This window comes from Ambystoma mexicanum, chromosome 9 (genome assembly GCF_040938575.1).
Source record: "Ambystoma mexicanum isolate Mex_15411 chromosome 9, UKY_AmexF1_1, whole genome shotgun sequence".
NCBI lineage: Eukaryota > Metazoa > Chordata > Amphibia > Caudata > Ambystomatidae > Ambystoma > Ambystoma mexicanum.
Window position 1 is genome coordinate 738,265,808 of NC_090931.1, and position 13,090 is coordinate 738,278,897.

The window sequence follows — 13,090 nt, forward strand, 5'->3', positions numbered from 1 at the left end:
CCAAAATAAGGATCAACCGAAGAGAGACAACTGGCAAGCTCCGCAATATAAAGTAAAGGAGGCAATACGCACAGGGGCAAGTAGAAGAAGCCACATAGAATTCCTGGACCGCACTATTCAAGTCTACCAAGGTCTGTCCCAAAGTACATTATACAGGTGCAAGGCAAAGAGGGCAGTTAAAGAAGAACTAGTTAGAAGCCAGATACAGTACAAATGGACGTACCCATTTGGGTTCGAATTTAAAACAAATGACAGGATATATCCAAAAGTGACCCCAAGGAGAGAGCCATGGTCCTCAACTGCCAAACTGCCCGTGTCAGATGAAATTGGACCCCAGCAGCTGAACTTGAAGATGGGAGAGAAGGAACAGTCGTGGCAAGTGAAAAACAGAAAATTACCATGAATGTTAGAAAAAGGGTTGTTGCGGTATTGATGTTATGAGCATAAACGAGAGAATATGTTCTGTAATTTAGCATGGAACTGAAAAGGTTACTGAGTGCACTATTTTTAAGCAAGTTACATTGATTTTGTTTTATGTAGGTTCACGCCTAAAGGTTCTTCGAGTACTTTATAATGAATCCTAAATTAATGTATACTTATGTATCGAAAAGGTTAACGGGGAGATTGAATAAGAGGACAGCCACATATAATATAAAGACAGTGTTTACACAGTGGGTTACTAGCATGACAGGCTGGAGGAAGAGGATGGAGGTAAGAATCTCATCAATTTTATCCAACATCTCTTTTCTATGGCACTACCTGAAAGGGGTGGAGAACTGCAGGAAGGTTATGGAACTGTGTTAAGCAGGAATTGTACAAATGCATTGAGTATGAATGTCAACTGATCACTGATTCAGCACACTCTAGTAAAACAGGAGGGGAATTGAAAGGGGTTCCCTCATACCACAGAGAAAATAGGAGGTCCTTTCTTATTGTTCCAATGTTTCAGAGGGTAGGTTCACTGAATGCAGGGGGTTTAAACACTTCCAAATACACGTTTTTAGGGGAATTAAACTACTTCATTGCAAGTTGGGGACACTGCAGGATACATACTTAAGACCCCAAGTCCAGATGTGGCTTAAGTTTAGAGATTGACCCTTCAACTGCACATGTCATACAGTTCTAAGGAAGTAGGGGTAGCAATATTCATTCATAAACAATTCCCATTTCACATAAACGGGTCAGAAAAGGAAGCGATGGGAGGTATGCTATGGTAAGAGAGAAATTAGGGGAATCTCTGCTGACAATCACTTCTGTTTACAAAGCCAACAGCACAGGAGAGGTTTATGGTGGGGTTCCTTGAACGGTTACAGGACTTTATGAATGGTGAGCTAATGCTAATGGGGGATATGAATGTGTCTATGTCTGTGTGGACAGTGGTGGCGTTGGGGAAACGAAGTGCTGGAGGATCGCAGTCTAATCGACACGTGGAACCATTTTTATCCCAATACTAAAGATTGTACACGCTACTCAAGCGGATGCAGATCCTACCTGAGAGTAGATTACATCTTCTGCTAGGCTGTACTGGTTCCCAGAGTACATGATGTGGAAATATGGCCACAGATCACGTTGTGGCGATCGCTACTCATTCCCAACTAATACTAGACTAACATCTGAAGAGTGGACCCCTTAATGATGAAATATTTAGTGTTTCTTGAGGACATTAAAATTACAATTACTGCCTTGTAATGTTGTTCCTTAAACTGTTAAGTGAACATCAGCACCACAATGCCTCCGGGCCGCTGGACGCTTTATAAATCCAAAAAAATAAAGAAATTACTTCATGTGTAACCGAATGTAAGACACCTCACCTGATTTGCATTGGGATGCTCAAAAATGAGTGATAAGGGGGAATAGGTTACCCCTAGCCTGACTCTGTAAAATAATTTGGGCACTCTGAGACGAAAACTTGTTGAGGGAGCTTAAAATCTGCTGACGCCAACACAAGAGTAGTTCAAAAAGAGTGAACTATAAGCAAATGATGCTGATAAAGGGACAATTAAACCAATTGATTATCAATGCAGCAGAGTGACAGCTTTCGAAAATGAAACAATTGTTTTATGAACACTGCAGTAGTAGATCGAAAAATCTTTCAGCATCAAGATTGAAGGTGCAAGACGGTCAGGCATTTCTTCAATGTATATTTACTAAGCAGGAGTGGAAAGTATTGATGAACACAAAATGCAAGCTATTCACTTATTTCGTAGAGACCTTTATACCTTGGAATATGTAGATGAGGAAACCCAAAAAGCATATATGGACAAGATTTTCTTCCAACTTTAACAGAAGAACAGACATTGATCTTGGAGGCTCCTGCTGATGCAAAAGAGGTATTGGCAGCCATAAAACAGATACAAATTTACAGAAGCTTAGACCCAGTGGCCTCAGAGCTGCTTTTAATAAAGAACTAGTGGCAATCCCAAATATCCCATTGACTAGACAATATAATTTGTTTTGGGGGAGTGGAATTTCCAGATTCAATATTGGAAGCAAAAAATTACAGTCATTCCCAAGCTTGGGAAGGATCCCAGATGATGGTCATCCTATAGACCCATTTCATTAAGCTAAACGAGAAGAAATATACTAGGATACTGGCTAACAGATTTGCGCGAATGATGCCCTACTTAATTGATCTAAATCCATTAGGCTTTATAGCTCATAGATATACTTTTGATAACATACATTGGCTCCTGCACTTCATAGACAAAGCTAATAAAGTCAAAGATCCACCCTTACTCCAAGTATTAGATGCCGAAAAACCCACAAAAAAAGAAAAACTTTCAACAGGGTTAATAGGGGCTTTTAAAAGGTTTGTCTTGGGGAAATTCAATTTCAGGCCTAAGATATTAGCTATAATCATCGTGGGATATAAAAGGCCCAAGGCAAAAATTGGCATTAATCGCCATTTGACAGAGGTTGTGGCACTTACAAGGGGAACAAGGCAGGGCTGCCCCATATCATCCATTTTATTTGCACTTGCGATGGAGCCGCTGGCGGTGAAGATTAGATCTAATGCAAATTGAAAGAGGCGACTGTTTGGAAGGGAATACCCATAAGAGAAATAGATTTGCAGATGATGTAATACTTATCCATCTCGCAACTGATTTCTTCCCTGAATGAAATAGAAAATTAACTAAAACTGTGACAGCCTTCAAGAGTACTTATACCAAATCCGAGATATCAAATAGATCTGTATCAGATCAAAACAAAGCACTAATTGCAGAGTCATCTAACTTTAATTTGACAAAGAAAATTATCTGCAATCTCGAGGTCAGATTAACCTCACGGTTTGGGCAACCATATAAAGTCAATTATCCAGAACTATCAAAAATAAAATTGGCTTGGTGGAGAAACGTTTGTTTCACTTGGACACAGAGGACATCAGTTAATAAAATGAATTTTCTCCATAGCTTGCTTTTCATGTTCTAATGGATTTCAATCCCACACCCCAAAGCCACAATAAAGCAATCAAAGAGCTGCTGTTGAAATTTATCTGGCCAGGTAAAGATGCAACTACTGTTCGGCCAACGTAAAGGTGAGGCAGCATGCCCTCAATATGTATTTATATTACCCAGAAGCCCTAAATACGATCATTGGGGAATGACTCCAGGAAAGGTCAGAAAAATATTGGCTGCTCATTGAACAGCCTATTGCCAGGCGGCATATTTAGACTCAACCGTGGTTACCCAAGCAGGAGAGAGCCTCTAAAGCTTATATTGTAATCCGATATGAGTGGTTTGAGACTCCATAGCTAAGTTTAAGGGGTTGAGAAAGATCCCTTCACCCTGCACCCTATTGGAGAATAATACTAATTTTAAAGCTGGTATTTTGAAGGAGAAGGGAATTGCTTCAGGAACCAATGTTTGAAGGTGGTAGACATTTTTGGGAGGAAAATAGAAGTCATTTGGACACCATTTCAGTTCAGATGAGAGAGAGGTTTTAAACTACACATGGGATACTACACGACCTCGTTAAAGAAGAATCGACAAGGCAGGTAACTCCCATAGAAACATTGTGGGGCCAGGATGTCAGGGGGGGTTGTATGTTTTTTATGAAGTCATTTTTGTTTGCACATTACTTATGCATAAATCTCTGTATTTGGGGGGGGCAATCTCCCATCCAACCCACCACCTCAACCTTACACCCACCACACCCCAATCCACTAGCCTCAAACACAATATATAAAAAAATGTATTTGATGAAAACAACCACAGGGAAAAATGCACACGGAATGTGCAAACGAGGAAAGCAGACTTGTTGAAAAGATGGCATATGGTCAGGAGGTGTGGTGGGGGACCGGGAGACTTGGTGGGGATGGAGGAGTGGAGTGCTGAGCTGTTGTTGGAAGAATTGAAGCAGAGTGCAAGTGCGGTATTTGTGAGGGAGAACGGTACCAGTTTGTGAGAATGAAGCAGTGAGTGAGCGTTTGTGAGATTGTGGGTAGTAGTAGTGAGGGGAGAATGGTAGAAAGAAGTAGGTGAAAGAGGGCAGCAGGTCGCATAAGAGGGAGTGGGCGCTCGGAGGGAGACGTGATAGAGTGATGTAGGAGAGAGGTGCAAGCAGAAGTGTGTAAGAGAGAAGTGAAGGGGGTGAGAAATGTTGAGTTATTAGTAACTAGGCAGGGGAATATTGGCATTTGGCCCCGATAGACAATGGGCCACTGTATCATAGTATTTTGGTGCAACATGACTGAAGGCCATGACCAGTTGGCTGTGGGGAATAGATAGCATAACAAATCCCTTGAAATTCAGTGAATAACATCAGTTAAGACAGAGTTACGTTTATCCGATTCATTCCAACAAAACCCAGGAAATTCTGTGGGTGTGGGAAGTGATGAGCATCTGCACTCCGAGTCCTCCCTCCCTGTTGCTCAACTAATTGCATATACATATGATCACAGCAACTATCAACAATGAGATCAAAAATAACATAATGGGAGCATTATGGGGGTTGGGGGGTCTGGATCAGAGTTAAGATGATCTGTCACTCACACCCCAGTGGAATTTCCTAGACTTTGTTATGATGAATTGCATCATCATTACTCGGTCTTCACTAAAATGTTCACAGAATATATATATTATACCATTGCGCTAGCACACGGCATAGTAATGGTTAGGGAAATTGCTATGAAGTTTCAGAAAATAATGTAATAACTTTTCAACATTTCCATGGAAATATCTGGAAGAATTCCATAGTAACATTCGTCCCTACTTGGAACATTTCTGCTTTTTTCATGGACTGCTCCACAGTTTACATTTGTTTTGTTTTAATCGTCTCTTGAAAAGCTTTTAACACATTTCTTCGCAAATAGCTCAAAATTGCCCACTACGATTGTCAAGCACACAGATCTAATCAGGAATTAATGAACTGAAAAAAAATTGGAAAATCGAACTGACCAATTTTGACATAGGCAACTTTTAAGATTTAACTATAAATTATATGTGTGCATAATGAATATTCATCTTTTATGTGAAATGTACATGCAGATGTACATTTGGTACGCGTACACTACTAGACATATGAAAACTCCCAAAGTCAAGTCTGACTTTGTTGTGATTTCTCAAATGTATGAGATGTATAGGAAACAAACTGCATACATGTACGAAAAGTAAAACTCCTCTATGCTTCATACATGTATAAAACCTTACATCAATGTTAGACCTCACCTTAATGTGAGCTGTACATACGTATAGGAGGCGTATAAGACAAATGTACATTATTTTTTACCAATTGTACACATGTGCAGGAAATGTACATTTAGTACAGGTACACAGATCTACGTCTCAAAACTCACATATAATTGAGGACTGACTTTGAGACCAGTTTTCATAGGTATATAAAATTTAAATTGTATACATGGCAGAAATGAAAGCCCACAAGCCCTATACGCTTCCCATATGTAGAACAACTCAGATGAATGGGAACCTTCACTTTAATGTGGGTTTTCAAACTTCTGGTAGGCATAGAGGACGCGCGCATTTTCTATGACTTTACACCAAACACTCATATGCCATACACTCACATGATACGATATGATGGGTTATTTATAACGCGCTTAATACCCAGGAGGTTTCTAAGCGCGGACCCGGGGATCGAACCTGTGGTGCTCCATGTCTTGCTTTCAAGGCGTGCACGTTGCCCCCTGAGCTATCCTCCCGAGACAACACCAAACACTCATAGGCCTTACCCCACAGCCCTTTTTCAGCTTCTAGTGCATGGGTCTGCAACCTGTGCCTCTCCAGTTGTTTTAGACTTCGATGCTCATGATCCCTAACCATTGACTAAGCTGGCCAGGAATGGTGGGATTTGTAGTCCAAAACATCTGGAGAGGAAAAGGTTGCAGACCCCTGTTCTAGTGGGACAACCATGGGAATCCTCTGCATCTTGCAAAAGAAAATGCCACCACTTTCCATTTCTGAAAAGCCCCAGTGACAGATCCACCCTGGGACATTCCAGACTTCTTTCACAAAGCTTATGTCACAAGAGAGCCCATTCATGAAGCTTAGAAAATAAAGTACCTTCTTCTCTCCCTTTCTTGATAATGATTCCATTTGCATGACTCCTCAATCCAGAAAAGGAAAAGTTGCAGTCTATATTCTGAGACATGGGAAGTGTCAGGGAGAAGTTCCGTCGATCTCCTTGCTGTGCTATGTGCTCAAGTGCTTGTCCTCCACTCATCGATGAGCACTCAGGATGGTTTATTAAGGAAAGGCTCCGCGCAACCTGGAGAGAACAGTGGTAACCATATCATCACTGATGAACACAAGTGGAAGCATCACAATATCAAATAAACACAACCTACACTTTAAGCATCTTTAAGCACTAGTGGACATCTGGCAAGTTGCACTGTAGATGTAGGTAAGTCTGAGACGTGTTTCACTACAAGGTCACAGATACCATATTTACTTCACTTTCAGCCCCACCTTTAGCCCATGCCATATTCATTTGGTATTAACATGCATTGGGGCATCTCTGCTGCCCATGGAAAATATCGAGAAATGTGGTGTAACTATTCTTTATTGTGACTAAACAAATATGAGGTGAAGGGCCCTATGGAATAAATGACACAGAAACAAGGTTTTATTTTGCTCGTCAGGAAGGGCCATGAATGAATGGCTATAAATACTAGGGGCTTATCTAAAAATGGAAGGTGGGAGGTTCCCATCTCTGAACAGTCTAAGCAAAAGGCGAGGAGGGGGAAGCTACTATTGTGACACTGGAGCTTATTTTAGAAATGAGTGTAAACTGCCCAGAGGGGACTGCTTACTTTTGCACTTACGTGAAAACATATTCCATACGGGCAATGTTCGTCATTTGCACAGTGGAGTGCAAAAGGGAAGTGTAAAACGGTGGTGGAAGCACCTTTCCACCTCCCTTTTGCACTCTGCAGTGCAATATGAGTAAACGGCTCCTGCCATGTACGCAAGGCAAACCGAGTTTACAATGATTTGCTATGTAACTGCCTGCTTTTTGCTTGTGTAAAAATGCAGGCGTATTACATAGGAAATCATTGATTTTACGCCAGCATGAAATTCTCAAGCTGTCATAAAACCAAATAGTTTTGAAGGTGGGTGGTCAACGTAAGGAGGAAACCACTCTCGTTTCGCTCTGCCCTCAAAAGCAATGGAAATGCCTAGGAGCGTGAATGGAGGTGTTAAAATGGGTTCAACACTTTTAAGCCAGACTTTTTCACCTTCGTTCACACTCCGGGGAATGCCAAAACTAGCCCCTCTGTGTTTTGTCTTTTCTCTGGAATCCTCTTCTCTGGGAACCCCTTTCGTTTTACTTGGGCTGGATAAGGAAAAGGATATCCTTATCTTTGAACGCTCGAAGCAAAAAGGAGTAAGCAAGGGATCATCTATAGTGTATTTCTCCCTCTGGAAACCTCTGATCCAAGTACAGTCTCTGTGATAAAGCACCCACCATGCGCCTTGACTTCAACCACAGTCTCAGGCTAAAGCTCCCTGGTCATTCGTTTAGGGATATAGTGTCCACCTTATGTCTTTCAGGATATAGTGACCACTAGGCTTTTCTCAGGGATATAGTGCCTATCACTGTGTGCAGTAGTCTCAGGGCTTCCAGTCTCAGCTCTCTCGTGGCCTGATGCTGCTCTCAAGAAGATCAGCTTCTTCAGGGAAGCCAGTCAGTGTAGTCTCCTGGCTGGTGCGCTCTCTGCTCTGATCTTCCCATTTCTCGCGGGTGACTACTTCCTCCAAACTGAATTTCACAGACCTTTTTTAGGCCTCCTCCTCAGTCACCTTACGTGTAATGGCCTGAAATGTGTTGGTTCGTTCTCAGTCTTGTTGTATGCCCTTAGAGAGGCTGAAGAATGTCCTCACCTTACTATGCTCAACTGAGATCCCTTGGCTTCCATCAACGGCTTGAACTGCCCAGATGTCCATTTTGCGATCCACCTCCTGCTCCTGGCTCCATGTTGGTTCTCGCAGCTCTCAGCAGAACAGCTCCTGGGTGTCCAGACACTACCAGGAGGTGGCACACCTCCACATGGGCCCCACCTAGCATACAGAATGCTGCCAAGGAAGGCCGGTTCTCTGCACTAGGCTATGGCAGCACAAAGTCATCTCTGATGTATTTGGTTGGTTTCCATGATAGACTCCTCTTCCTCTGCAACATTGTTAAGTTTTCACTCATATGGTGAATCTCTGTGAGGGTATCTGCTGGCATACAGAGCACTACAATGAGGGTTAAAAGGTGCCATTTGTTTTTATTAGTGTCGCATGGCTTTTCATAATAAATACAAAATGAAAAACCTTACCACTTTAGAGCATCACATCAATTAATAACCCTCAAATTAAAAATATAATCGACGTAAAACGGTACTATAACATTTAAGATCCAATCATCATCAATAATAATACTTCAAATCAACATTAAAATCCAGAGATAGAAGCAGCGTTACTCTAAAATGAACCTGTTTAAGCAATTTGATTTCCTTAAAAAAATTATAAAGTGCATAAAATAGGGAAATCATGCAGTAATCTGAGAAAAGCCTGGCCCATAGCCATTCCCAAAAGTACACAAGCAAGGTCTTGGCTCTTGGTGGATATTGCAAAGGGTCCCTGATAGCAGACATGATCCGCAGTGAAGGGGACACTGGGTAGGAATATGTTAGAGACTGGCTTCTGTGTTAGTATAGAAACCCGGTGTCACAAATGTCCTAACAACCTACATTCTGATAGATCTTTTTTTGATTAGTGTTCCATGCCACTGGCCTCAAGTACAGCTCGGCTATCCTGGTCTTAAGGAGACGGTGTAAGGGCCACTAAAACAGCTGGCATTTCAGGGGCTGTTTGACTTGACTTGGGAAGAGGGCTTGGCCTTGAAATGGGCACTCTGTGAATCCGTTCCTTGACCATCTCTAGGTAGCAAACGTTGCAGGCCCAAAGACCCTGGTAAGTCTTTTTTTCTGGTTCACAGAGTCCCCTAGATACCCTGGAATAGGGTCTGGATCATTGCTTCGAGATAGTGGCCATCGAGTAAAATGCATGTTTTTCTACACCATTGCATACTAACCAATTACTAGATACAATAGCAGCCCCAAAATTAGCAAAATAGTATTGTTTCATAATCCAAAATGCCCTCAGTCACAAATATATCCATCGATGGGCAATTATTTGACAATTGGGCGTCGATATTCTTTTAACAATGAACACACATTCTTCTTGTGACAAACAGTTCCCTAATGCGACTATATTGGTGGCACTTGACTATGTACTTTCCTCAGTTCCAGCGAATTTGACTGCCAGCTTTAATTACATCTTTGATAAAAAATTACTTTTTTGGTAAGAAGTAATTTTGACTCGACTTGTGCATATCGATACAATATTCACTTTTGTGATCAATGGTCTTATTTATGGTGTTCTTATGGTTTATTGTTAAACTGATACATTACTGACTTCTAACACACAAGGCCAACAACCAAGTTGGCCAAACTGTGATAAAAGGTAAGTCTTGCTCAGAAAAATAACCTTTAGACTTGAGAGAACTGCTGGCACTCACTCCACTCAAGCATTAGCAGCTTGCACACTTCTTCAAAGCAGTACTCACAGTCTTGGATTGGCTTGAAAGTTGTTCCTTGGAATGAAGAGTACAACGTATATCACTCAAGACAGGTCTAACATTCACTCCTAGATATCCGATATGGTGCAATTGGAGGACAGAAGGAGACGACCCCTCTGGGATCTCATGGAATGTCCGTTCTCAACAGGAGGACCTCTGATTTTGTGCAATTTTTCTTATACCCTGCCATGGGCACGAAGTCGCCCATCAGCTGTTGTAGCCGTGGCCACAAGGTCATACTATTGCTTACATACACCAGAAGGTTGTCAGCGTGAAGCGACAACCGATGTCCCTCCTCCCACCTCCTTAAGCCTGACCAACCAGGGTTGTCCCGTTGTAACGCTCACCTGCTTCCCTCGGAGGCGCGGGTCTTGGCTGGGCGGTGAAACTGTCTTCAATGTTAGGCGTAAGGTTCGTTTGGCTCCCTGGTTTGGCCCCCTTCTCACTGAAAGCTTGACTTGGAGGGTGAGATGTCTACAAGTGGAAAAATCAGGGGATTAGTAGCTGGAAGGTTGGATGAAGTCTCTACCCCCACACTCTCTCCTCCCGTGGTACTCGGTTGCTAACTGTGCTCACCTTAAATAGGTGAATGCCGGGCTCTCCATCCTGCGTCTTGTGCAGGGGCTCTGGGTCCAGTTACTTCACTGGATTTGGGATCAGCCTCTTGATTGCAGAGGTTAAGTAGAGAGCGATGCCGCCGTTAATTGCACGAGCGTATTTTGCATATATCAAAGTCCTTAATGTTCTCTTTTAACGTCCCTTTTCTGCAGGGTTCACTGAGAAGAAATGATGGCGAAAGAATGCCAAAGTTCGTGGAGGCACGTAAGTAGAATGAATGCCACAATACTTTAATGCGCACCTTAATGTCTTTTCCTTTCAGATGGAGAATGATGAAGGCGCCGGAGATGATGCCCAGGTTTGTGCCGAAGAGTGAACAAGATGATGGAGCATATGAAGGCGCGTAAGTAGAAAGTCTGTTCTAGGCCTTTAAACGCACCTTAATGTCTCTCTTTTGCCTTGCAGGTGGCGGAGTGCGGTGCGAGCTGACTTTGGAGCGTACGTCGCACAGGTAAGCCGTTCAGAAACAGAACGTTACTAACCAATGTTCTTTTGTCTTTGCAGGGCTCGATGGCGGAGAAAGAATGCGGCAAATACCTTAAACACTCCGGTGGATCGGGTAAGTTGAAGCGCTGACCTTGACTTTGCTAATCTGTGTTTTTGTTGTTTTGCAGATGCTGCTGAAGACTGAAGATTGGATTCTCATCAGGTAAATCCGGAGATTTCGCGTTCACAGGAGCCGGAATGGAAGATTCCCTGGAGCTGACACGGTGAGCGTCCTGCTGCTGATGCAGAATAACGCGAAGCACGTTGCACCAATCGGGTGTGGTTTAAATAGTGCACAGGAGTGCTTAGGCGTCTTCTTTCACAGCCTCGCCCAGGTAAGAAAAAGAGTTCCAGTTTCCAGAAGAGTTCCAGTCCTAGGGAGTGGTGCCAGCCCCACCCAGAGGAAAAGTAGTTCCTGCCAGAAGAGGATGAAGACATCATCTTGTCGGTAAGGAAGCAGCATGGTCTGCTGCAGGTAGGTCCACCCAAGCACTTCTGTATTTGCTATGAGCCCGGTGCTTCTTGTGCCGGGACCAGTCCCCACAATGAGCCTGGCACCACCGGTGCCAGGACAAGGCCCAAAAGGTCCCTAAAGGGACTTGCTGGCGTCTGCAATGAATGTTGTGAGCCTGCTTCCAAGGGCGTTGGGCTGCTCCTGACTCCTTGGAAGCAGTGGTCATGACAGCACCCCCCCTCAAGGCCCCTCCCAAGTTCGTCTTCTCCGGGGGTCTTGGTTTGTCGGGAAAAGTTCGATGAAACTTCTTGACCAGACGGGGTGCATGCACATGTTCCGATGGTTCCCAAGACCGTTCCTGGGGGCCATAACCTTTCCAGTCAATCAGATAGTATAGCTTTGATTTGGAAATCTTGGAGTCTAGGATGTTCTGAATTTCGAACTCCAGTTCTCCATCCACTAGGATAGGGTCTGGAGATTTTGTCAAACGGGTTCCAGGTTGCATGGGTTTAAGTAAGGAAACGTGGAAGACGGGATGAACTTTCATATGAGTAGGTAGGCCCACTTTAACTGCCACTGGATTTATTATGGCAGTGATTGGGTAAGGTCCCAGGTATCGTGGATTGAAAGTACGTGGTCCTTTTAAGGGTAAATGTTTGGTGGACAGCCAGACTTGATCTCCCACTTGATATTGGGGAGCTTCCTCTCGATGTTGGTCTGCACCCTTCTTGTAATGTTCCTTGGCTTGCTGAAGATGAGAAGTGGCTTCCTTAAAGGCTTGAGTGATTGTAGAGTGCAGGTGATCTACAGCAGGTGTTCCAAGAGTCTGAGGTGGATCGAGATTTGAGGTGCGAGGGTGGATTCCATACAAGAGGAAAAAAGGGGTTTTTCCAGTTCCAGAATGGACTGAATTATTATAAGCGTACTCCCCAATCCAGAGGATTTCTTTCCAAGTGCCTTCTGCTTGCTGCAACATGCAGCGTAGATATTGTTCCAGAGTTTGGTTGGTCCTCTCGGTCTGCCCGTCGGTCTGTGGATGATGGCTGGTTAAAAGCCTTACGTCAATTTGGGCTAAGCGACAGCAACTCCGCCAGAAGTGGGAAATAAACTGACTTCCTCTATCCGAGATTAAAACTGAAGGAAAGCCGTGCAACCGAATGATGTTCTCGAGGAATTCCCGGGCTAGAATTGAAGCTGTGGGTAACCCATTCAATGGAATAAAATGAGCCATTTTAGAAAATAGGTCCACAATTACTAAGATCGTATTATATCCGGAGCATGGTGGTAAATCCGTGATGAAATCCATGGAGAGAGTATGCCACGGGTGAGGAGGAATGTCTATTGGATGTAAGAGGCCTGATGGTTTCTCCTTCTGACTTTTGTTTTGAGCGCACACACCACAGGAGATTACAAAATCTTTAATGTCCTTCCTCCAAGATGGGCACCAGAAAT

At 43.2% G+C, this 13,090-nt stretch overlaps 1 protein-coding gene across 5 annotated transcripts in view; it reads right to left on the minus strand.

Annotated features, from left to right (window-relative positions):
• Positions 1-13,090, minus strand: part of OSGEPL1 (O-sialoglycoprotein endopeptidase like 1) — a 440,031-nt gene that overhangs the window by 160,061 nt on the left and 266,880 nt on the right. For 4 of the 5 annotated variants that reach the window (XM_069615644.1, XM_069615643.1, XM_069615645.1 and 1 more), the window contains one exon: positions 6,519-6,723. In XM_069615644.1, coding sequence (XP_069471745.1) covers positions 6,519-6,723 — 205 coding nt within the window. Of the gene's footprint in view, positions 1-6,518; positions 6,724-8,339; positions 8,694-13,090 lie in introns of all 5 variants that reach the window. The other variant, XM_069615647.1, reaches the window with a different exon arrangement.